Raw genomic sequence first — 26,830 nt, forward strand, 5'->3', positions numbered from 1 at the left:
GTACTGGTCTATTCTGTAGTTTTACAGATACTGTACTCACAACTTTCCTGGAGAGGCAGAGTATTTCTCATCAGACCTTGCTGTCAGTTTGTGGTTTGTCTTCAGGCCTCTGCAGTTCCAGGAATCCATCATTTGCAGGCCTTCTGGAGAGAGCGAAAGACAGGCCCCACAGCAGGCTTCTGGAGAGAGTTAGCAACAGCTTTCTGGGTAGGATTATCAATGGCTTTTCGAGAGGATTAGCTGGATGTTTTTACCTCCATGATGCCAAAATCAAAACAAATCTGGGGCAGCACGGTAGCATTGTGGTTAGCACAAATGCTTCACAGCTCCAGGGTCCCAGGTTCGATTCCCCGCTGGGTCACTGTCTGTGTGGAGTCTGCACGTTCTCCCCGTGTGTGCGTGGATTTCCTCCGGGTACTCCGGTTTCCTCCTGCAGTCCAAAGATGTGCAGGTTAGGTGGATTGGCCATGATAAATTGCCCCTTAGTGTTAGGTGGGGTTTCTGGGTTATGGGGATAGGGTGGAGGTAGGGGCTTGGGTAGGGTGCTCTTTCCAATAGCCAGTGCAGACTCGATGGGCCGAATGGCCTCCTTCTGCACTGTAAATTCTATGAAATAAAATCTCTGAATCCTTTCAGTGGGATAAGATGCAGTGCCCACATGTACATAGCAAGAACACGTGCTCTTCTTTTGTATCAAGATGTAAAAACTAGCACTTGAGTTTCTATGAGTTTCATGCAGGAACTATGTTCCCATGTTAACCAGATCACATGGGTTGGTCTCCGGGCATTGTTCAAAAGGATTTCCCGCAAATATCAATGTGATCATGATCAGTTAATCTCTTTTCTTATGTGTTGTTGATTGAAACCAGAATCCCACAGATCCTCCTGCTCCACTGCAAAAATTATGCGCTTAGATCTTTTACATCCAACTGGGAGGTTCAGATGTGGCTACAATATAATGTCTCATCTGAAATATGCCACCTCTGACTCTGCAGCACACTCCCAGTACTCCCTTGGAGTGGAGCAGCCTGCATTATTAGACTCAAGTCCGGGTGGAGGAATTAGGACTGTACGCAGAACAATACTTTTCAGTGTACCTCAGTACACGTGACAATAAATGCAAATCTGAACCCAGAACCTTCTCACCGAGACAAGAGTGCTACAAATAGAGCCACAACTGATAAGTGGAAATTTGGTGCCCTGGGGCAGTTTCACCTTCACAGCCGAGCAAGAGAATTGTCTTTTTGGCAGAGGTGGAGGGGAACACTGGGGGCAGCAGCTTGAAACGCCAAGGCTTACAAGATTACGGGTCAAGCACTGAAAAATGGGATTCGAAGAGATAGGTATTTTATGGCCAGTGCAGACAGGCTGGACAGAATGGCCTCTTTCTGTGCTGTAAAACTCAATGACTCTACAGCTCACAGCATTCTCAGTGCACTTGAGACATTTCTGTGTTGTAAACAGATGTGGTTTGTCCTGCTGTGCTTTGTTTATGTGGAAAACAGCTGTCTATGGTAAACAACTGCAGGCACTTCACGAACTCCTGTTTGTACCGCTCTTCCACAGTAAACAGCTGGATATAGCTGGAACCTCTTGTTCCTCACTCTTGTAAACAGCTGGAGGCAGCTCAGCACTTCTGTCGCAAGATGCCTCATCGGGGGAAACAGTTGACGCAAGTTGCTTTGCTTCTGTAGTGCCTCGATTATATGATCAGATGATTTGGGTCGTTCACAACCGCCGAACGGCTATGCCACGTTGTCAGGGTTCAGATACGTTAATCTTAATCCGGGTAATACCACAGGAATTGCCCTGGGAGTGGCCAAGCGAAGCATGAGTCTCTATTAAATGAGCCATGCCCGAAACAAATAGCAGATAGATTATATTCACTGATATCTTCAGAACAATGATCAAACTATTTCCTCATTTTCTATTAGGTTGGTTGGTTGGTATGCAGTCGCCCACATTTAACAACACACTCGGGCAAGAAAAAGGTAAGTAAAAGATAAACTACTGATAAAGTCATATAATTTCTGGCAAAAGGCCAAGGAGAAAAATACAACACAGCCCAGATGGATAATGCCAACTAGGCCAGTGAATTTGATGGACAGTAACTTGCCTCGCAGTGGCCCAGAAGCGACTAATTAGCTGCTCAGAAAATCCAACCATGATTTAGGTAGAGCCTTATCAAAATGATGCACCTTTGCTTTTCACTGTGGCAGCAGGGGGGGAGGGGGGATAGAGAATGTGTATTTGTGTGTTGTGCACCCTGAAGGAAAATAGCAATGACAGCTCTGCTATCACGGAGGGAAGGAGCCGTTTCTGGTGTGATAAGCAACTGGAACAAATCAGGGCCAGCAACTGCCGAGTCGTTCAGCCAGAAGAATGAGGCAACCTCGGCGCCGTTTCATTAATGGGTAGGATTGGAGTCTTGACAGCCAGTGCAAAGATTTTGCAGTTTGCATTGCCATTTCTAATGTCCGTGATAAAATTGGAATATGCATAATATCATCAGGCTTGTAAATTGGGACAATGCCCGCAAATGCCTTTTGAACATTCAGGCTGCTGATTGGGAAAGCTTCGTCTGCAGAGAATGCACTCTGGCGCCAGGTCTCCACGGGCTCTGGAGGGCAGTGGAGCAAGAGAAAGGTAACGTGAGAGGGTTAAAGGCTGTGACCACACAGCAGGGACTGCACCGGCACCGTAGAAAGCTCCCTCGATGAAGGAGAGATGAGCAGCAGACTGCGTGGTTCCCATGTTCCTGAAGACAGTGTTGTCATTCCAGGCTGGTGACTGGAATGTGTGGGGAGTGTGTGTGTGCGTGTGTTGGGGGGTAGGGGGTGCAGTCAGAGGACGCTGCAAATTGTCTGTTCAAAACGCTACTACACATAAAAAAATACATTAAATTGGACAGTGAAAGGAAGGAGTAATGCTGAGATTGGATCAAAGCTTGCACAATTTGACCTGCTTGAGTTTTAAGACATTCGATCCATCTGCTTCCTTCTTTCCGCATCATATAATCTTTCTGCAGCTACAGTACCAGTTGGTACAATAAAAAAGAACATATTGACAAAAAGCTGTGAGGCATTTTTCCCATATCAGAATCAACAAATTAAAGTAAAAAACACTGCAATCAAATCCCTGAAATATTAACACAAACTGATATGGGGAAAATTCCAGTGAATTGCATTAACACAATCACAGAGGTCGACCTAAGCCATTTACTGTTTTGCCAAATTATCGCAAGTTTAAGCATTCCCCGACAGACATAGGCACCACACAGCCAATCAGTTAACCCAAATGCACTCATGTAGTGTTACATTCAACCTTGAGAAGCATTATAAATGGTTTCGAGGACAACTATGAGAGAAGTTGGCGATAAACAAGTGTTATTGAGTAAGAATGAAAGCCAATTAGCAGAGGGATCTGAGATTGACTGTTGCCACGCAAAGATGAGTTTTTTTTTATTGGAGGACAGTTTGTTCGCAATCAGGAAAGTCCTCTAATAATACGATGTGGAAAGTTTTCCTCCAGTGATTCAATTCTCAGTATCTTCTCTTGGCACTGATAGTCAATATTGCTGGACAGGCCCAGTAATCAACTTGTGAGATCTCTAGTTCCCATTATGCTCCCCCTATGTGAATATAAAGCACCAACAAAGAGCATGTTTTCTGTGTACTGATCTAATCAGTCTTCCTGTTTTGGCCCTCTGACTCCAGTCAGACTTTATCTTCAAGGATGTAACAGATTTTTTGTCATGTTTAGAAAAATGAGTTTCTCTCTGCCCCAACTATGTCGGGGTGAGAATGCGTGGCCAGGTTTAACCGACTGTGCTTTCTGTAAGGAAATATGCTTCCTATGGATGCCTCTGTTCTGCCAACTAGTAGGATCATTTGATAAGATGGCCAGCAGAGAATTCTGGTGGCACAATGCCTAGAAAATAGTGTCTTAACAGAAACAAGGCAACATGCATCCATTTGAAAGCGAGGGGCCTTGTCAGATTAGCCCATCGCTAGAGATCTGTTAATGTGTGCACTTCCATGTTTGAAAGGAGAGGAATAATAATAATGTTTATTAGTGTCACAAGTAGGCTTACATTAACACTGCAATGAAGTTTTGTCAGCTTTGACAGAGTCATCGGACTCGAAACGTTAGCTCTTTTCTCTCCCGACAGATGCTGCCAGACTTGCTGAGATTTTCCAGCATTTTCTCTTTTGTTTCTGCAATGTGAAAAGCCCCCAGTCGTCTCTGCCGCCTGTTTGGATACACTGAGGGAGAATTCAGAATGTCCAATTCACCTAAACGTGCGACTTTCGGGAGGAAACCGGAGCACCCGGAAGAAACCCACACAGGCATGGGGAGAATGTGGACACTCCTCGCAGGGAACATAGACAAATAGAAGCAGGATTCGGTGATCCAACCCTTCAAGTCTGTTTAACTTTTCAGTTAAACCCCAGCCGATTCTGGAACAGACAACCAGCAATGCGACGTAAACATTTTCAGTCATGTTCTACCACGGGTGTTGTCTGTTGCTCTAATTTTGCATTTGTGATGGGCAAAACTCTCAAATTTGATCTGTCACTTGAAATTCGCTTCCTGCTGAGTAGGTTCTTTGGGGGTGAAGATAGGTGTGTCAGGTGCTCGAGGAGTCCAGCGAACCATGCCCATATGTTCTGGGCATGCCCGGCACTGGAGGGGTTCTGGAAGAGGGTGGCGAGGACGGTGTCAAGGATGGTGAGATCCAGGGTCAAGCCAGGATGGGGACTCACGATCTTTGGGGTTGGGGTAGAGCCGGGAGTGCAGGAGGCGAAAGAGGCCGGTGTGCTGGCCTTTGCGTCCCTAGTAGCCCGGCGAAGGATTCTGCTACAATGGAAGGATGCGAGGCCCCCAAGCGTGGAGACCTGGATCAATGACATGGCGGGCTTTATTAAGCTAGAGAAGGTCAAATTCGCCCTGAGAGGTTCGGTGCAAGGGTTCTTTAAGCGGTGGCAACCTTTCCTCGACTTTCTGGCTCAACGATAGGGTACTGGGACAGTAGCAGCAGCAACCCGGGGGGTGGGGGGGGGGGGGGGGGGGGGGGGGGGGGGGGGCACGACGACTATGTTTGTTTGTTTATTTTATTTAAATTTGATTTATTTAATTTTAATTTATGGTTAAGTTCTCTTGTTGGGGTTGGGGGGGATGGGATACATGTGTTGTTACAGTTTGGGGGGAGTTGCGGGTGTTATGGGGTAGTTTGTTGTATATTATTACTTGTTATATTTTTATATTTTCTTGAAAAAATTCCAATAAAAATTATTTAAAAAAAAAAAGAAATTTGCTTCCTGCAATTGGGTAGTTCTTGGGCGGTTATTGATTTAAGTGAAAATCAAGTTTGTTTCCACTATGTTTGGTGACTGGACTTCGCTAAATCTGCTTCACCGTTGGGAAATACAAGAGAGGTCAGAGGGTTGCAAGACACACTGAGGTGAGGACAACATGGAATACGTGAAGTAGTAAAAACCTATCTTTCCCATAAGTGGAATCGACAGAAAGAATGACCTTGAATTTATGTAGCGTCTTTCCTGACCAACAACAGTTGTTCAAGGCCAATTAAGTGCTTTCAAGTGTCATCACTGTTGTAATGTAGAATGCATTTCGCAACATGATAATGCCCAGGTAATTTACTTGGTTAGGTTGTAGGATAAATGGTAGCCAGCAAACTGGGAAAATGTCCCTGTTTTTATTCAAAAAATAATAAAGTAGCCTTAAGTCCAGCTGAGATGAAAGAATATGGGTGGCACGTTGGCACAGTGCTTAGCACTGCTGCCTCACAGTGCCAGAGACCCGGGTTCAATTCCCGCCTTAGGTCACTGTCAGTGTGGGGTTTGTGCATTCTCCCTGTGTCTGCGTGGGGTTTCCTCCGGGTGCTCCGGTTTCCTCCTACAGTCGAAGGATGTGCAGGCTAGGTGGATTGGCCATGATAAATTGCTCCTGAGTGTCCAAAAGGTTAGGTGGGATAATTGGGTTTCGAGGTTAGGGTGGGTTGTGGGCCTAGGTAGGGTGTTGTTTGAGAGGGTTGGTGCAGACTCGATGGAGCAAATGGCCTCCTTCTGCACTGTAGTGATTCTATGATTCTATGATAAATAGAGTCCCGGCTTACTATCTTATTTGGAGGGTGATCCAGCATTTTGTGGTGCCGCCTGGTTAATGGCGATACAGTGGCACTGTGGTTAGCACTGCTGCTTCACAGCGCCAGAGAGCTGGGTTCGATTCCACTTCGGGTGACTGCCTGTGCGGCCACTGCACATTCTTCCCTTGTCTGCGTGGGTTTCCTCCGGGTGCTTCGGTGTTCTCCCACAGTCCAAACATATGCAGGCTAGGTGGATTGGCCAGGCTAAAATGCCTCTTGGTTGGGTTATGGGGGTAGGGTGGGGGTTTGTATGCCTGCAGGGAGGGGTGCTCTTTCAGAGGACCAGTGCGGTCTTGATGGGCTGAATGGCCTGCTTCTGAACTGTAGGGATTCTATGTGCTCAAGATCCATGATTAGTGTCCCAATCCACAGCTTTCGATCTGTCATTGAGCCAAGGCTAATACCTAAATTGAAAAGTTTGATAAATATTGCTGTTCTTATTTCATATCTATGAGACTGGAGTATCTGATGTCACAGCACAGGCAGTGAGGTTGTCAGGCCCAAGAGGGAGCGAAGAGCTCAAATTAAATTCTTGAAGCATAAATTGGCTCTTGTTAGTAGTATTTACCGTTCACATTGTGACATCAAAAACATAACAAATGGCAGCATGGTAGCACAGTGGTAGCATTGTTGCTTCACAGCGCCAGGGTCCCAGGTTCGACTCCTGGCTTCGGTCACTGTCTGCGTGGAGTCTGCACGTTCTCGCCATGTCTGCGTGGGTTTCCTCCGGGTGCTCCGGTTTCCTCCCACGAGTCCCGAAAGACGTGCTTGTTAGGTAATTTGGACATCCTGAATTCTCCCTGTACCCGAACAGGTGCCGGAATGTGGCGACTCGGGGCTTTTCACAGTAACTTCATTGCAGTGTTAATGTAAGCCTACTTGTGACAATAAAAAAGATTATTGCTATTAATTTATTGCTTTGAAAGTTGACAGACCGTTGTTATGTAGGTAAGTAATTTGTGGCACAGCCTATTCTATAATCCGCTGTTCTGTGTCTCACATTTGGTCCTTGAGCCTGCCTCACCATTCAATTTGATGGCTGATTCGCATCTTAATATATGGATTGACACTCTTGTAAGATTATTTCACATAATGCATATACGTGCAGTGCACAAAGTGCGAGTTTGTAAGTTTACATTTTGCTATCATGCTGGACAATGGCTGCAGGCTTTTCTGATTCAATCATTTGACATCTCTGAATTGCTGCATTTCCTTGTGATTCAAACTGAAGGTCTTGTTATGCTGCATGTTGCGGGGGGTGGAAAATAATTTAATTCTTGACATTAACTTTGGAGTTATAATTTAAAGCCCCGCTTTACCCAATGAATCAGGGCTCCATAAACCGCTCCAAAAATCATTCGCTGCCTCAGAATTACCAGCCGCATCCTTGAATTAGAGGTTTGCCCTTTTTGTGTCTTCCTTTCTGAGTTAGTTCTTACCTCGGGGAGGACATAACAATAGAAAAATGAGGAGAAAGAGAAAAGGATGGGGGGAGAGATAAAATTAAAGGGCAAGCATGAAACTAAAAAAGAACCTTTTTAAAAAGAAGAAAAAGATTCAAATATCTTTTCTCAAAAAAGTCCAATAAGGATATAGATAGGTTGCACAATTAGATGGAGGAATAGCAGATGGAATTTAGACACATAGAATAGAGACATATAGAGATCTGGGTGTGCAGGTCCACAGATCCTTAACAGTGTCAGCATAGGTGGAAATGGTGGTAAAGAAAGCATATTGCACGCTTGCCTTCAGAGGACAGGGTATTGAGTATAAAAGCTTGAAAATTATGTTACAGCAAAACAGAACTTTGATACGGCCACATTTGGAATACTGTGTCCAATTCTGGTCACCACACTACCAAAAGTCAACAGTTACCCTATCGCAGACTTAGAACACCGTAAAAAGTCTTACAACACCAGGTTAAAGCCCAACAGGTTTGTTTCAAATCACTAGCTTTCGGAGCACTTCCTCAGGTAAATGAAGAGTTATGTTCCAGAAACATATGTATAGACAAAGTCAAAGATGCAAGACAATGCGTTGAATGCGAGCATTTGCAGATAATTAAGTCTTTACAGATATAGAGAGAGTTCCGTACTCGTGTGTGCGGAACTTGGCTATAAGTTTCTGCTCGGCGATTTTGCGTTGTCACGTGTAAAGACTTAATTACCTGAAAATGCTCGCATTCAAAGTATCGTCTTGCATCTTTGACTTTGTCAGTACGTATGTTTCTGGAACATACCTCTTCATTCACCTAGGAAGGAGCAGTGCTCCGAAAGCTGGTGATTTGAAACAAACCTGTTGGACTTTAACCTGGTGTTGTAAGACTTCTTACTGTGTTCTAAGTCTGCGATAGGGTAACTGTTGAAGAAGAACAGTAATGGCAGATTGGAAAGAAATCTATTGGTTGGAAGTGTACTAAAATTCTCTTCACGATGTTGATAGAGCAATATGCCAGTTGCTTTGGCCCGGTTATCTATTTTGCAGTTGTAAAAGCTCCTCAGCTGCAGCAGCCAAGCGCAAACACAGAATTTGGACAGGTATCAAAGCTGGTGTGGTGACATAGCAACAACACCATTATCAGTGGCAGAGCAGATAAGACACAGTTTAATAGCCTTCGCTTCCAATTGAATCACTCAATGTGTAATTTCTGCGCGACCTGTACAATACTGAGAGAAGGTGCAGAAAGACGGGTCCTCAAAGAAGTTCGGGGTCAGAGACCTCAGTTGGTCTCCTTGTCTTGCATTCGCTGGTACACATCAGGAAGAATCAGAGTTGGTGCTTGATCAATATTTCAGGGGCTGGTTTAGCACACTGGGCTAAATAGCTGGCTTTTAAAGCACACCAAGGCCAGCAGCACAGTTCAGTTCCCGCACCAGCCTCCCCGAACAGGCACCAGAATGTGACGACTAGGGGCTTTTCACAGTAACTTCATTGAAGCCTACTTGTGACAATAAGCGGTTTTCATTTTCTCATTATTGCAGTTCCAGATAGAGTGACTGACTTTGGGTTTCTTTCAGTAACTTTGGGTGCAATTCTCCGCTCTCACGAAAATTCGGAGAATAGCGGGCGGCGTAAATTTTTACGGACACGCTGGTCCGACGCCCTCCCGCTATTCTCCCCCCCCCCCCCCACGCCCGCCTCCCGACACGAATCGCTGCCCGCCGTTTTTTTACGGCGAGCAGCGATTCTCTCCTGGCCGATGGGCCGATTTCCAAGGCCTTTACGGCCGTTTTTACAAGCGTAAAACACGCCTGCTCTGACCGTTCGTAAAAACGGGCGTAAAGTCCCATTCACGGGAACCATGGCACTGATTGGCACGGCCAATCTTGCCCCGTGCACTCTTTCTCCCTCCGCCGCCCCGATGGATCCATCCGCGGGGCTTCTGCGGGGCATAACGGCCCGCGCATACGCGGGTTTCACGCACAAGCGCGATGACGTCATCCGCGCATACGCGGGTTGGAGTCGTCCAATCCGCGCATGCGCGGCTGACGTCATCTGACGCGTCAGCCGTCGCTAACTCTGGCTAGCGGGCTTAATGAAATTCGTTAAGCCCGCGATGCCGGAGTTCACGGCCGCGCGATACTAGCCTCGACCGGGGAGCTGAATCGGTTCCCTGTCGGGGGGGCGGAGGCTGGCGTCAAACGCGCCCGTTTTTAACGCCAGCTTCCCGAGTTTTCGTAACTCGCGAGAATCGCGCCCCCAATGTCTGGCATGTGTGCGCCCCTGCTCCCCCCACCACCAACCTCCTCTCCGCCCTGCTGGCGGGATCTTTCGGTTCCACTGAAAACAATGGGGATTTAAATGGATTGCTACATCCGCTGTGGGAAAACCCTCTGCAGCGGGCCCAGAATGTCTCAGCGATAGAATCTTACTGCACAGAAAGAGTCCATTCAGATGTCACCCCGTATGCAGTGTTTTCCCCACAAACCTGCAAATTTGCCCTTTTACGCGTACATATCTAATTATCCTATTACCCTGTTGACCCTGCATAGTCGTCCTGATTAACATCACGGGGGGCTTGTGCCTAAGTTGGGAGAGCTGTCTCACAGACTAGTTAAGCAACAGTCTGACATAGTCATAGTCACAGAACCATACCTTATAGACAATGTCCCAGACACAGCTATCACCATTCCTGGGTATGTCCTGTCTCCCCGGCAAAACAGACCCAGCAGAGGTGATGGCACAGTGGTATAAAGTCAGGAGGGAATTGACCTGGGAGTCCGCAACGTGGCATCCATGAGGTACTGTGGGTCCTCAGCAGCAGAAGGATAGTACTCAACTACAATCTGCAACCTCAAGGTCCGGCATATCCCCCACTCTTGCATTACCACCAAGCCAGGGAGTCAAACATGGTTTAATGAAGAGTGCAGAAGAGCATGCCAGGAGCAACACCAGGCATACCTGAAAAAGAGGTGTCAACCTGGTGAAGCTACAACACAGGACTACTTGCCAAACAGCATAAGCAGCAAGTAATAGACAGAGCTAAGCTTTTCCACAATGGACGCATCAGATCTAAGCTCTCTAGTCCTGCCACATCTAGTCATGGTAGACAATTAAACAACTCACTGGAGGAGGCAGCTCCACACTCCCCATCCTCAATGATGCATCTGTGCAAAAGACAAGGCTGAGGCATTCACAACAATCTTCAGCCAGAAGTGCCAAGTGGGCAGGAACCCGGCAATTCTCCAGGCATTTAATATAGGGAAGGCCGTGCATTTTACGTTGCTGCTAACCCCTCACCGGTGCTGGGGCCTCGCCTATTTTTCCCACGTAAAACGCCACGGATCCTCTGGACATAAGAACAGAAGAACATAAGAACTAGGAGCAGGAGTAGGCCATCTGGCCCCTCAAGCCTGCTCCACCATTCAATGAGATCATGGCTGATCTTTTGTGGACTCAGCTCCACTTTCCGGCCCGAACACCATAACCCTTAATCCCTTTATTCTTCAAAAAACTATCTATCTTTACCTTAAAAACATTTAATGAAGGAGCCTCAACTGCTTCACTGGGCAAGGAATTCCATAGATTCACAACCCTTTGGGTGAAGAAGTTCCTCCTAAATCTACTTCCCCTTATTTTGAGGCTATGTCCCCTAGTTCTGCTTTCACCCGCCAGTGGAAACAACCTGCCCACATCTATCCTATCTATTCCCTTTATAATTTTAAATGTTTCTATAAGATCCCCACTCATCCTTCTAAATTCCAACGAGTACAGTCCCAGTCTACTCAACCTCTCCTCATAATCCAACCCCTTCAGCTCTGGGATTAACCTAGTGAATCTCCTCTGCACGCCCTCCAGTGCCAGTACGTCCTTTCTCAAGTAAGGAGACCAAAACTGAACACAATACTCCAGGTGATGCCTCACTAACACCGTATACAATTGCAGCATAACCTCCCTAATCTTAAACTCCGTCCTCAAAATCGGAGACTCTAGCCTTTCACCTCTTCTTAGGTCTTTCTCTGAGTGGTACGACTGGCATCAAGAAGTTCTAGGGTGGTATTTTCAATCCCGTCCCACTGGCGGGCTCTTCAGGTCCCAGCAAAATCAACAGGGATTTGAATGGATCGCCGACTCTGCCTGAGAAAATTTGCCACGATGGGTCCAGAAAGTCCCAGTGTTACCATGTGAAGGTGGGAACGTCCCAAATATCAGGAACTGAACTCGACCAGCCACATAAATACTGGGTGCAATCTTCCATCTGTTCACGCGGCGGAATCTTCCTGTCCTGCCAACGGCGCACCCCCACCTTGGGTTTCCCGGCAGTGTGAGGTGGATTCAATGGGAATCCCATTGACAGCAGTGGGACCGGAGGATCCCGCTGTCGAGGACCAGGCTGCGGGGAAGCCAGAGAATCTTCCCAATGTGCTTACGAGAGCAGGTCAGAAGTCTGGGAATTCTGCGGCGAGTAATTCACCTCTTGTCCAAATCCTGTCCGCCATCGATAAGGTGCAGGTCAGGAGTGTGATGGAATATTCTTCACTTGCCTGGATCAGTGAAGCTCCAACAACACTCAAGACCCTTGACACCATCCAGGACAAAGCAGCCCTCTTTATTGGAACCCCATCTCCAACCTGAAACAGCAACTTCCTCCGCCACTGACACAAAGTAGCAGCAGTGTCCACCGTCTACAACTCACCCGTGACCACTCACATCTAGAAGGACAAGGATAACGGAAGCATAGGAACGCCACCAGCTGAAAATTCCCGTTCAAGCCACACACCGTCCTGACCTGGAACTATAGCAGCGTTCCAAAGGATAATTAGGGGCAGCAGGGTAGCATGGTGGTTAGCATCAATGCTTCACAGCTCCAGGGTCCCAGGCTTGATTCCCAGCTGGGTCACTGTCTGTGCGGAGTCTGCACGTCCTCCCCCTGTGTGCGTGGGTTTCCTCCGGGTGCTCCGGTTTCCTCCCACAGTCCAAAGATGTGCGGGTTAGGTGGATTGGCCATGCTAAATTGCCCGTAGTGTCCTACAAAAAGTAAGGTTAAGGGGGGGTTGTTAGGTTACAGGTATAGGGTGGATACGTGGGTTTGAGTAGGGTGATCATGGCTCGGCACAACATTGAGGGCCGAAGGGCCTGTTCTGTGCTGTACTGTTCTATGTCTCTATGTCTAGGAATGCGCAATAAATGCTGCCTTCACCACAAATACCCACATCATGTGAAAGAATAGGGAGCAAATTAAAAAATGAAATTCTGGATCCTTTTGTAGTGTGCACAGATATGGATGTAAGTCTAGGCAGCAAAGAAGACTTTAAAAAAAAACTAACAGCTTACTTCATTGAAAAAAAACAAAAACAATTTTATGCCTTTGGATACAATTATTTTAATGTTTTTCACTGTTTGAAATCCAAACCTGTTAATAGTCCAGGTGTATCGCACATAGATGGAGATAATTGATCAAAATAATTGTACATTTTACAGGAGAAATACTCAACTACATAGTTCATCTTCTAAACAGGACCAAACAAAGCCCACTCCCCACAGTGAGACAAGCAGAAAGCAACAATTTGCATCCTTGGCCTCCAGCTTATTATTTAACGGCGCGCAGGTTTGACAATTGCTTGAGCAGTCCTCACTGCGTCACTGCACTGCAGAAATGAGCAACGCACACAAGCCAAGACATTACATTTATTTTGCATCTCGGAGCAGAGACTCTTCCTATTTTCTTCTTTCCGTTCATCACATGAACGATGGCCAACAGTCTGCCTAGCTAAGCCTGCCTCGAAAGGGGAATGGTGGCTCTGCTGATGCAGACTAATGAGATTTATCTGCAATAATTCTGCCAGTCACAGTTTAACTCCACTTCTGAACAAAAACCTAATCATTGTAACATTCGTCCCTTCCTCTGCCAAGGCGATGCGTGCCAGCTCTTGCTGAGCTTTGGCAAGTTTCATCGTTTTGGCACAGTGCGCGCAATCTCATTTGAAAATCTCAGATTTGAAAGCATTGTGGGTTTTTTTTTCCCCAAATGCCCACATTTTGCATTGTTTTGTCCCCGAGATGCGTAAGCCTGGGCTATGAAAATAGTTGCAATTGTGTGAAATTCAGCGCTTTAACTGTGGGTGATCCCTGGGAGAGCACAGACGTTTTTTTTTTAGCATCTTGAGATCCAAGCCTTGTTCTGTCTGTGGCCAAGAGAGTTGGCACTTGTTGCGCCTTGCCAATAAATTCATTGAAATTAGGAAATCTCTGACTGCATCTGACAACAAGCTACATTGGCACAGCCTTGGAATTAGCATGTTCTATTTAATGCAGTAACTAAGAGGAGAGTTTCCTCACGTAGGGAGAATGTTGGCAGGGGAAAAGAGCATGAACGGTGAGGCAGCCAGATAGATTTAAATTAATTTTTCCATCTAATTTTCCAGCATTTTGTGCGACCTGCCTCAGGTAGATAAGGGCCCCAAGTGCAAGTGTGTGACCAACAGAGCAAAAAACATTGGCAACATAAATGTCACACATGGGTACGAATTTGGGAGGAAGCACATCTTGTGGTATACTCTGTTAGTTATATTCTATCCTCCACCCTTTAGCTCAACAATACTATGCCCTGTCGGTTGCAGTAAGTGCGAGCTGATAACGCAATGGGGGCAATAGGCATCCAGGGCCTCGGAGAATGATGGGATGAACAGTGACTGTGCTGAGTTTAATGGAAAATTCAAAAAAAATTAGGAAGTTCATTAAACTGATGTGGAGGTGGAGAGTAAGTGGAGACCAAAGATGTGCAGGTTAGGTGAATTGGCCGCATTAAATTGCCCCTTAGCATCCAAAAAGGTTAGGTGGGGTTACTGGGTTACGGGGATAGGGTGGAGGCGTGGGCCTAAAGTAGGGCGCTCTTCCCAAGGGCCGGTGCAGATTCTGCACTGTAAATTTTATGTTTCTATGATAAGGTGCAATTGTTTGCAAAGCTGTAGGCGGGGGGGGGGGGGGGGGGGGGGGGGGGGAATGTAATGTAAATCAGCCTGCAACTTGTGTCGCTTTGTAACTCACGTGTCCCCCGCGTAATCGCTCTGCCTCGACTGCTGTTTGCTGACTCATTTGCCCATTCATGCCATCCACCACTGACACAAGGTGATTCATTCACCGATTCTGGCCCACAAGGAAAGCACTTTGGGAAAAGCAGTGTTTCCCAGGTTACTTTAATGGCTGTAAAATCTTTAATCATTAAAATAAATGGTTTTTGCAATATTCAAAGCATAGGTGTCTATCCCATGATTGGCTCATGTTTGGTCCAGTGATGAGCACTCAAAATGCTAGTCTCAATATTGTCAGCAGTGTCTCGGCAGTGTGGAGGAAACTGCCTCTCTCTCTCAGCGTTTGTATTGTGTGAGCGTTGCTGACCCGGATTGTTCAGTGGATTGTACACCAGCCTTTCTTCAATTGGTCATCAGTCATGCCCATCACTGCCCTCTGTGAGCTTTTCCTGAGGATCGCGAGATGATTTCCTGGTGCCTGTGAACGGTGCTGGCATTTTGTTGCACCGCCCAATGAAAAGGCGTTGGCTAAAATGTTCATTATTGAAATTAGGTTGTTGATCGTAGCTCTCAAACGTTACATTCCATGCAAGATTTTGAAGTTGCAAAAAATATGATTGTTGCTCTCTTCCCGTACCAGCCTCCCCGAACAGGCGCCGCAATGTGGCGACAAGGGGCTTTTCACAGTAACTTCATTGAAGCCTACTCGTGACAATAAGCGATTTTCATTTCATTTCATTTCTTGGTGAGTCTGCGTTGAGGGCAGGGAAAGCGGGGGGGGGGGGGGGGGGGGGTTGAGGGAAGTGGTGGATTGCATGGTGTCTATCGTGGATCAATACTTGCACATTATCATTCAGTGACCCAGCACTTTGGAGGGCACCTTTCACTTGTAGCGATGCTTAATAATTGTAGTGGCCTTTGTGCTCCCTGGTCTCCTCTTAGCTCTAGGTGATAGGCCAAATAATTGCAACAGTGGATGAAAGCAGCAGAGCAAAGACTGAATCTCCTCTCCTTCCTCATTTATCTTTCTCAGTACTCTGCACTGAAACCCGCTCCGTGGAGATATGATTTTTCAAATGCCAACGCTAAAAGAAGCCCACGGGAGCAAAACTTCTCCTGGGCAATGTAAATGTTACAAATCAGGTTTTTTATCCCTGTTCAAAAGCGTAAGTTGTTGAGTTACATGGAACAGATCCACCAAAGATTCAGTCGGACAGGTATCAATTCCACACATGTATCAGATGAAGCAATTTGAAAAGCAAGCGGCCTCAATAAATTCCAGAACCACGGAGGATCGTTTGTTTATCTTTCCAGTGCTTCTGCTGCCGTGTGAGATGGCTACGGTATAAACACTGCTTTGTTTGTATCGCTGGAAGACTTGATTGATCCCAGGCCCAACACAACCCCAGCGTCCAGGCAGAATGCTCGTCATTTCTTGCTGCAATCAGTTCTTCCTTCCTGAATGGGAACACAAAGGTACAGAAGTTACTTAACAGGTCTATAAGGCCATAATGAGACCCCACGAACGCTTAGAAACGGAAACTTGATTGACAATCACAGCAGGTCGACAGCATCTGAGAATGGAAGCTAACGTTCAAAGTCTGGATGCCTCTTTGTCAAAGTTGACCCCATTTAGAGTGTTGTGTTCAGTTCTGAGCACCTATAAAAGGGATGTATTGGCCTTGGCAAGGACGTAGCACGGATACACCACAATGATAGTGGGCCATCACTGACCTGAAATGTTCAACTGGAATTTTCTCCATGGATGCTTCCTGACCTGTGGAGCATTTGAAGCATTTTGTCGTTTTTATTTCACCAGAGTGTTTTTGACTTAAACAGGACCAATTCGGTTGCCCAGACATGTATTCCCTTGAGTGTCGAGGATTAAGGGGGGATCTGATTGAAAATTTTGATCAGTGAGATAGACCTTTAGACTGGAGGACACATAAGGTAAACATGACAAGTACACACTCAGGGCCATTGTCAGGAATCACTTCTTCACACAAAGATGAATGGAAATCTGTCCCCCATTGAGGATGTGAATCAATTGAAACTTTGAGGTGGTAGCTTCTTGTGAGACCAGGGTTGTAAGGATTATGGAACCAAGATGGGTAGATAGAGTTAAGATATAGATCATACAGGTTGAATGGTGCAGTAAACTCAACTAGATGAAGGGCCCACTGCTGTTAAAATGTTCCTGTGTTTCTGATACCCTTATTACTCACTTTAACCTTTCTTGCACATGATAATAAGACCCCCTACAGAAGCTGCCTTTGTGCTCTGTCCATGGGGAAGAGGGATATGGGGAAAGGGGGATATGGAGGAAGGGGGATACGGAGGAAGGGGGGATAATGGGAAGGGACATATGGGGGAAGAGGGGAATACGGAGGATGGGGATATGGGGGAGGGGGCAAAAGGGGGAAGGGGGATCTGGGGGAAGGAGCTTATGGGGGAAGGGGTGATGGGGGGGCAGGGGGAAAGGGTGGCCGGCAGTGGGGGGGGTCTCACTTGGCTCTGCACGGCAGGCGCACATTTTGCCGGGTCTCCGGGGGGGGGGGGGAGGGGGGCGTCTTTTGTGCAGTGACGCCGCACGCGTCCATGATGGGTGACGCCGTCGCGAATGGCGTCACGCCTCTACTAACCCATTCCCGGCTGGAGAATCCGTGACGTTTCGGGGGATCCGACGCCGAAGTGATTCGTGCCGTTTTTGTCGCCGGGTTTGGGCCATCGCGCGGATTCATGGAGAATCCCGCCCATAATGTAGGAAACATGGCAGCTAATTTCCCCACAGCTCTACCCTACAAACAGCGATGTGATTATAATAATCATAATCTTTATTAGTGTCACAAGCAGGCTCATATTAACACTGCACTGAAGTTACTGTGAAAAATCCCTAGTTGCCACACTCCGGCGCCTGTTCGGGTACACAGAGGGAGAATTCGGAATGTCCAAATTACCTAACAAGCATGTTGTTTGGGATTTGTGGGAGGAAACAGGAGCGCTGGGAGGAAACCCACACAGACACGGGGAGAACGTGCAGACTCCGCACAAGTAGTGACCCAAGCCAGGAATCAAACCTGGGACCCTGGAGCTGTGAAGCGGCAGTGTTAACCACTGTGCTACCATGCTGCCCATATAACATAACCACCAGATCATCTGTTTTCTGCTGATTGATGCTAATTCAAGGATAAAACTTGGCCAGGACACCCCGTCTCTTATATGAAATAGGACTCTGGGATTTTTTACATCCACTCGCCCAGGCAGATGGGACCTTGCTTTCCGGTCCCATCTGAAAGATGGCACTGACAACAACACAACACTGCATTGCTAGTGTGGATTTTTATACTCAGGCCCTGGGCGGGACGTGAACCCAGAACCTCGGGACTCAAAGGCGAGGAGGAATGCTGCCAACTGAACCGTTGCCGAGGCAATGCGACAGCATTAATTTGCTTTGCTCAACACCTTTATGCTAATCTGATCCCCCTTTCCATATGTGACTGAGTTTTTGCGGCTTCTGTGCACAATTTGACTTGGTTAAAACCGAGAAATGCCAATTTACCTGAAAGTAAATTAAAAAGAATCGGTTGAGAAAGGGGACACTGGGAAAATGGTCGACGAGGTGATGATGTCAGGTGACCTTCGGTCATGAGCCTTACTGGCCCTCTGAAACAAACGGGAAGAGTGAATTAATTTACAGCACTAACGTATGATATGCACAGCATTATTGATTAACAAAGAGGTGGAAGGTTGCAAAATAACTCCACTTGTGACATCAGGGGCCAGTAAATCAGGAGGCCTGAAGTTTCACTGCAGCGCGTAGTGAATTATTTTGTGTTATTCCCTCAGTCACAGCCAGTTAATCTATTAGCTTTGCGTTCAGGCTGGCTGAATGGGATTTTTCCGGTGACGATGGATTAATGAGCAATACAAAAATAATGGTAATGACTACATTAAGACCTAAACAGGGTGAAATCGTACAGCAAATGATTTGAAATGGTGAAATTAGTTTTGAAACTGGAAAGTGGGTTCCTGGCAGTGACTAGTGATATATAAAATCACCCAGCAGCGTGCTTGATTAGTTTATTGCCATCATCTGATTCCCAAAACTCCATCAAAATAAGGACAGATGTTGGAAATGCTCAGCAGATCTGGCAGCATCGATGGAGAGAGAAAAACAGAAGACACAATCTTCCCACGGGGAATAAAGTCCCCGAGCGAGCGTCTTTATCCGCGTGTTTGCCTGTACCCGCAGTTCCGAGAAACACATGGCTACTCAACACGGCTCGCGCTGAATAAGGGGTCTGAACGGAGAACATGCAGCCAAGACTGCACGTTGCCCCCTATTTTACACTGAGCAGCTCTGCTCGCCGGAATTCCCCATTGTTGCGGGCGATTGGGACGCTATTTACAAATGGCGTCCCGATCTCCGAGACCCCCCAAAAAATCCCTGACCTCCCTCCCTCCCTCTTCCGCAGCCCACATTCAACATGGGAGGGTCCCCCTATCTCACCGCTGCTCCGCCCAAAACCAGGCAACCCCAGCCTGATCAAACCCTCACAAAAATTCCAGCTTGGCACCTTGGCAGTGCCCCTGCCATCTGGAAGTGTCACCGAGGCAGTGTCAGGCTGGCACACAGGTAGCACTGCCAGGGTGCCAGGCTGGCACCACACTGTCCAAAGGACATGCAGCTAGGAGCCTCCGATCCTCGAGGAGACCCCACGAGTACCATTCCGCCTGGTCACTGTTTGTGGACACCAGCAGCAAACAGCCCTTACCCCAAGGTCTCCAAGGCAAAAGAATTGAATCCCAAAGCCTCAGGTACCTCAGGAATCTGCACATTAGAGTGAGGCTTACTGTCTCGCTGTAATATGCAGATTTGCTAAAAGGTGATCCCGCCCATTGTGGGTGGGATTCCCCTTGCAACCTCTCGCGAGATTGCGTTGAATCTCACAAGGCGTTGATAGCCGGGTAGATCCCGGGAGCCAGGTCACCCGACTTTCACCAGCCATGCTGTGCCGCGACGAGCTGACTATCCCTCGCAGCATAGCCGGACAATCGCGTCCAGAGTCAATGTTTCAAGCGTGATGATATTTCCCCAAATCAGATTTCCAGCAGCTCCAGATTTTTCTTGTTTGTTGTCCTTTCAAACTCACTCCCACAGTTTGCATTGCTGCATGATACAACATGTGCAGAAAGACGGCAGAATTGTCATTTTAAAATGCCTTTCCGTATTCTCAGGACTTCCCAAAGAACCTCACAGCCTATGAAATAATTCTGAAGTGCAGTCGTCGTTATTGTTGACAGACTTGACCTGTAGTTTTCACAGCGATTCCTCACAAACAATTAACCAGAAAGCCTGCTATTGTGATGTTGGTTGAGGGATAAATATTGGCCTCAGTACATGAGGGGAACTCACCGACCCATCTTTAAATTAGTGCCAAGGAATCTTTTATGACCACCCGAGAGGGCAGATTTTGCTTAACGTCTCATCAGAACAATGTTACCTCCAACTGGAGGGAAAGCCTTCCTTTGTCACACCAAAATGTCATCCAGATTACACTTTGCCAAGCATGGGGCATGAGCGAACAGACTTCTGTAGCAGCAGTAATGATGTTCCATTGAGAAATGGCTGACATTGAAACATGTAAACAGGGTCTACAACCATACTGGTCACACCAGCACTTCAGCTCCAAATGAGCTGCCACCCTCCTCTCTAACTCTATATTTCCTTCTATTCCTTTCTCCCTCGTGTTTATCTAGCTGTCCCTGAATGTATCTTGTGCCGAGTTCCAGATTTTATCCACTCTCTGAACGGCATGGTGGCACAGTGGGTAGCACTGTTGCTTCACAGCTCCAGGATGCCAGGTTCGATTCGCGGCTTGGTGCACTGTCTGTGCGGAGTCTGTACGTTCTCCCCGTGTCTCCTGGTGTTCTGGTTTCCTCCCACAGCTCAAAGATATGCAGGTTAGGTGGATTGGCCATGCTTAATTACGCTTAGTGTCCTAAACAAAACAGGTCAGGTGGGGTTACTGGGTTACGGGGATAGGGTGGAGGTATGGGCTTAAGTAGAGGGTGCTCTTTACAGGAGCCGGCGCAGACTCGATGGGCCGAATGGCCTCCTCCTGCTCTATAAATTCTATGATTCTGGGTAAAGGTGTTTCTCCTGAATTTCCTATTGGATTTATTACTGCCTATCTTATAGTAATCACCCCTCAGTTTTGATCTCCTCCAAAAGTGGCACCACCGTCACTGTGTCTGCGCTGTCAAACCCAGCCACAATGCCAAAGACCTCGGTCAGGTCCCCTCTCAGTCTTCCCTTTTCTCGAGAAAGAAGCCCCAGCCTGCTCAATCTTTCCTGAGAGGTGTATTCATTACATTCAAATGTCTAGATTAAGTTGCTGCCAACTTTTATTAGCGAACTGTTGGTTTCTGACTCCTGCAGTGGAGGTTTACTAATCAAATGTTTATTACTTACCTCCACTGGTCAGTCACTTTTTTTTCCATTTGCTAAAGTGAAGAATTGGGTCACTAATGTGCTCGGGAACTCAATGCTACTTGAGAACAATTCTCTTAATGGACCATCCGCAGTATTGGTTTTCAAACTGAGTGGATGATTTGATGTGTATCCAGTCTTAAGAGTTCCTTTGGAAAGCCCATGAGGAAATATCATTTTGCAACACTTTTGCACTGATGCATCAAAGGATGCCCCACCAGAGAACCACGCAGAAGCATTCCGGCAGTAATAATCTATTAGCGGGCAACTCTATTCTTGTGAGGAAGCTAGGGAGAGAAAAGGGCATTCAGTCCCTCGATCCTGGTGCCATTTAATTAGATCTGCACTGTTTTGTGTCTTGACTTCATGTAATAATCTCTATTCCGTAACCATGAACACTTATATCTAATAATGCTGTAATATGCCTTTAAGGGATTTTAGCATGACATCACTAGAAGGGAAATGTGTCATGTGATCCAATCCTGATTTCACTTTTTCTTTGAGCAGAGCACACACACACACACACAGCTCTGAATTCTGCGAGCTTTATACCATAGAATTCTAGAAACCCTACAGTGCAGAAGGAGGCTATTTGGCCCATCGAGTCTCCACCGATCCCACGGCTCCACTCTATCACTGTAACCCCACATCAGCTTGGGACACTAATGAGACATTTAGAATAGCCAATCCGACTAACCTGCACATCTTTGGACTGTGGGAGGAAACTGAGGACCTAGAGGAAATGCACTCAGACACGGGGAGAATGTGCAAACACCACACAGACAGTCACCCAAGGCCAGAATTGAACTTGGGTCCCTGGCGCTGTGAGGCGGCAGTCCTGACCACTGTGCCACCGTGCCATCCTGGTGCTCTGCCGCCCACCTATCTATAATTAACTTAATGTGTCTAGCCTTAATAAATGAACCCTCAACATATTTACCAAATCGCTGATGACTGATTGGTGTCTTGTGTATTGGACAGTAAATAAGTTATTGTATAATTATAATAGCAAAATATGTTGACCATCTTTGGTCAAACAGGTGGCAGCAGGTTTAAGTACATGTGCAACATGGTGAACAGCCTAAGATTGTGCTACATGGCATGAGAAGACCCTCAACACTTCGAAGAGGCGACAACAAAGTTGCATTTCAGATCCATTCGGATGACAGTGTTTACGTTTTGGGCTATCTGTGAGCCAGGATCTCTTTCAATCTCAAATGGACTGCAACCCACGCATTGTACCTGGAAGTATCTTTTTCACAGCTAATATTGCCGTGCGGATCAAGCAAAGAAAGGACATGACTATAATGTGCATTATTGATGCAAGTGACACATAATGAAGCCTTTGTGTTCAACAGTCTGAAATACGACATCAATGCCCAACAGATCAATTTCATCAGTTCTACTTATCGCAGTGTTGGCATATATCCCGATCCAAGCAAAACAGAGGATATTAAGGCCAGGCCAACTCCTGAAGATAAGGATAATCATCAAAAATGTCTTGGTCTAGGTAGAATATTGATCACACGACCTCTTCTCCTCATTGCCTGAGATCTAACAGCCTAGCTGAATGAATGATTTGCATTAGGGTGAAACCCCTAATCCTCAAATGTAGAAAGAATGATCCACGCTTTGCAATGTGACAGCTGAAAGCAACACCTTTAAGTACAACTATTCAATCACCAACAGAGCTCATGTTTGGCAGACTAGTGCATCCCAATTTATGTTTTCTTACCTATTCCGCTCTCTCAGAAACCAGAGAGCAACTTTTAAAAGTGCACAAAAAGATGACCAATGAGCACTCTGAAAACGCAGACACAGAATTCCCAAATTTAGAGTTGGGGAGGGGGGGCAACAAGTTCACAAACAGGATCCTACAGATGGTACATAGCAACCAGTCGAGGGTGACAAATTTTCTTCGGAATCGAGGTCCTATGAAGCCATGACACATATTGGAGCAACAGTGAGACGTAACCAACGACAATCAGATCCGTTCCAGTTCCTCAACCATTGCACAGTCTTATCGTATCGAGTCCAACCAGGAAGAACATCCAAGAATGACAATCCCACAAATCACTGTGCAATTAAAGAAACCTCCAGCAAGGTTTCCATCACACCTTGTGACTTTGTGTTGCCCTATGATGTATTTTCTTTTTCTTTTATTTTATTTTCATTTACTTAATGATCTGTTTGAGCTGCTCGCAGAAAAATACTTTTCACTGTACCTCGGTACATGTGACAATAAACAAATCCAACAAGGTTTGGGTGTACCTTTACAATTTAGAGACTCATAAACGCATCAGTTCTATGCACTTCTGATAACTAAACATGTATTATAAATAGTTATAATTATTTGGAAGGGGGGTGGAATTATCTTTAAAAAGAAAGGGGGGATGTTGTAATATGCATTTCGCAGCATGATGATTAGAAGGGAAATGTATCATGTGACCTAGTCTTAATTTCATGTTTGTTTTGAGCAGCCTTTGAAAGATGAGGAATTCAACCACAAAATGGAAACAATCAGCAAAAAGATGGCAAAAAAAACAGTTAACGTTAGTTAATGATGAACACTAGCCCTTTCTCCCCTCATATAGCTTCGAGAGGGAAAAGTTTGCATTATGGTTGTGATTGGTGGGGCAAGTTTAAACTGTTGAAGGAACACAGGATCATGGGAGAAGGCTGGAGGTGCAGACATATTCAACAGCAAAATACCGTGGACGCTGGTAATCTAAAATCCAAAACAAAACATGTCAGAAATACTCAGCTGAACAGGCAGAATCTGTGCAGAGAAACAGCTTTGAAGTTTCAGGTCAAGAAGACCATTCATGGAACTCTCATAACTTGCATGTTAACGTTTGTGATGTTTTTCTGTAAAGAAAAGAAGGACTTGCACTTTTATATCAGCTATCATGAATTCTGCAGATCCCAAAGGCTTTCACAGCCAATGAAGAACTTTTGAAGTTTAATCACGATTGCAGAAAATACAACAGCCAATTTGCGCATTCTCATAAGATCAGCAAGAAGACCATTAAATTATTGCATTCAGTGCAAACAGTGCAAGTATCAGTTTATTTTATATACTCATGTGATTTGGAAAAAAAAGCCCCAATTTTTCTTTTGACATGGTGCAAAATTGCTTCCAAAACCCTCCAAAGGCTACTAAAAATGTTTTATACCTGCCAAAAAAAGGCAATGTTTTTATTACCGCAGATTTTTAATAAAAGTTCTGTCATGTAAAGGGAACCATAAAAGGCCATAATCACTTTCTTTAAGCATTGAACATCATTTTCTAATGGTCTGCAAATCTAATAATTCTCAAGAAATGCTATTCTGGTAGATTTGTTTCACTAAACAATGATGACAGTCAGTGCGAGGTTCGCTTGCTGTTTTTGAAGGCATTCTTATTGATTGTTTTTTCTCCTTCTGGCACAAGCTTATATGTTAGCTTAGACACATGCAACTGAATGGCAATCACTAATGCTTCTTTCATTGCTAACGGGTATCTTCCAGTGAGTCAATATGTGAAAGATTGGGCTTATACCTGTATCGCCATGGCCAGGTTTTTACCCTCTCCTTTCTGACCCTTATGATCCAGTCCCCTCAGACCACCCTGCCACCTTCCTTTCCCAGTCTATCCCGCGGGATCCTGATCGCCCCCCTAACGACCCCTGAGACGTTCCCTACTCTCCCCGCCTAGACCCGGACACAACTTTTCTCCTGTTAGCAGGACTTGGGCTTAATAAGCTTAGTACAGTACCACCTAGACTCCTGCATCCCTGTTCCTGAGGAGGATTGTTCCTGAGTGATGTTTGTGGATTTAGTGAGGAGTGAGGAGCGGAAGCCCTGCCTTATGCAAATTAACGCTAGTTAAGTGTATAAAATGGCAGGGTGCCTCTGATTTAGTGGGGATGTGTTCCCTGCCCATTCTTTCTGACTCCACCATCCTAAAAATCTAGGCCCATGTCTTTTCATGTCAGATCTAACCAGAGATGCCCTTACACCCTATTTACGCCTGGCTGTATATGGCTGAAGAAGCTTGACACCATGCAGGACAAAGCAGCCCCCTTAATCAGCATCCTATCCAAGACACTACACATTCACTCCCTCCAATACCGATGCACAGATGCAGCAGTGCATACTGTACACAAGATGCACTGCAGCAACATACCAAGGCTCCTTTGACACTACCGTCCAAACTCATGACCTCGTCTACCTGGAAGATGAAGGCTGCAGATTCATAGGAACACCACCACCTCCATGTTCCCCTCGAAGCCACGCAACATGCTGATTTGGAAATATATCACTGTTCCTTTACTGTCACTGGGTCAACATCCTGGAACATCCTTCCTAACAGCACTGTGGGTGGACCAATACCACAGAGACTGCAGCAGTTCAAGAAGGCACCACCGCCTTCTCAGAGGCAATGAGGGATGGGCAACAAATGGGCAACAAATAGAAGGATACGGCACAAGGAAGTGCTGAGGGTTTTGGCAAAGGTTGGTATCATGATCGATTCAGGCTTGGAGGGCCAAAGGGCCTGTTCCTGTGCTGCATTCTTTGTAATGCCAGCTCTATTCTGCGCAGCTGTTACCCAGTGCTTTCCGACTTTACTGCTTTGGGCTTTTGTAAACTATTAACGTGTCTCAGACTTTGCTGATGTTTGTGGATTTATTTAAGTAGTAGCGAAGCATCAACCACTTTCTTTAAAAGAGGCTATGGAAAGTTCTGATGATTTGGACTGTATTTTATATCAGTCTTCAAACAGGTAGGGGAAGGTGATTGGGTGAGGATGAGGTTGGGGAATGAAGATGTTTATGGCTCGAAAGAGAAATGTGAAATGTATTTTTTTAAAGCATGGCTGGCGACTGTGTTGAATCAGGGTCATAGAATCATAGAATTTACACTGCAGAAGGAGGTCATTTGGCCCATCGAGTCTGGACCGACCCTTGGAAACAGCACCCTACTTTAACCCACACCTCCACCCTCTCCCCGTAACCCAGTAACCCATTCGTCCGAGTGCTTGAGTGCCCAGGTGCAACTCGGTTTCCGAGTGCCCTCAGACAGGTGAGATGGCTTTTATTTCCATCTGATTGATGAATGTGATAAATGATGAGTTCTGCTGCATTTTGATGCTGTGCTGACATACAATTAATCAACCTGACATTTACATTAGTCAGTGTAACCTACCTGATAATTAGCAGGTCCGATTAAATGTAGGCGGGATTCTCCTGTACCCGGTGGGGTGGGGGGGGGGGGGGGTCCCGGAATCCTCCGCACCTTCAGGGGCTAGGCCGGCGCCGGAGTGGTTTGCGCCCCGCTGACTGGCGTGGAAAGCCTTTGGTGCCACGCCAGCCGGGGCCGAAGGGACTCCGCCGGCCGGCGAGAGTCTGCGCATGCGCGTGGGCGTCAGCAGCTGTTGACGTCATCTCCACGCATGCGCGGGGGGGGGTGAGATTCACCTTCGTGCCAGCCATCGCGGAGGCTGACACGGCCGACGCGTAGGAAAAGAGTACCCCCATGGCACAGGCCCGCCCGCGGATCGGTGGGCCCCGACCACGGGCCAGGCCACCGTGCGGGCACCCCCCAGGGCCAGATCGCCCCCCCCCCCCCGGACCCCAGAGCCCGCCCACGCCACCAGGTCCCGCCAGTAAGGGACCTAATCTAATCTACGCCGGCGGGACTGGCAAAGAACCAGCG

General features: G+C 46.6%; 1 protein-coding gene across 13 annotated transcripts in view; it reads left to right on the forward strand.

Moving 5' to 3' along the window:
* LOC119977407 (protocadherin-9) overlaps positions 1-26,830 on the forward strand; it is an 809,945-nt gene that overhangs the window by 274,518 nt on the left and 508,597 nt on the right. For 6 of the 13 annotated variants that reach the window (XM_038818265.1, XM_038818267.1, XM_038818271.1 and 3 more), the window contains exon 2: positions 1,935-1,991. The exons of the other annotated variants lie outside the window; for them this stretch is intronic. In XM_038818265.1, the coding sequence (XP_038674193.1) occupies positions 1,935-1,991 (57 nt within the window). The remainder of the gene's footprint in view (positions 1-1,934; positions 1,992-26,830) is intronic. 13 annotated transcript variants of the gene reach the window in all.

Source organism: Scyliorhinus canicula, chromosome 14, assembly GCF_902713615.1.
Source record: "Scyliorhinus canicula chromosome 14, sScyCan1.1, whole genome shotgun sequence".
Lineage (NCBI taxonomy): Eukaryota > Metazoa > Chordata > Chondrichthyes > Carcharhiniformes > Scyliorhinidae > Scyliorhinus > Scyliorhinus canicula.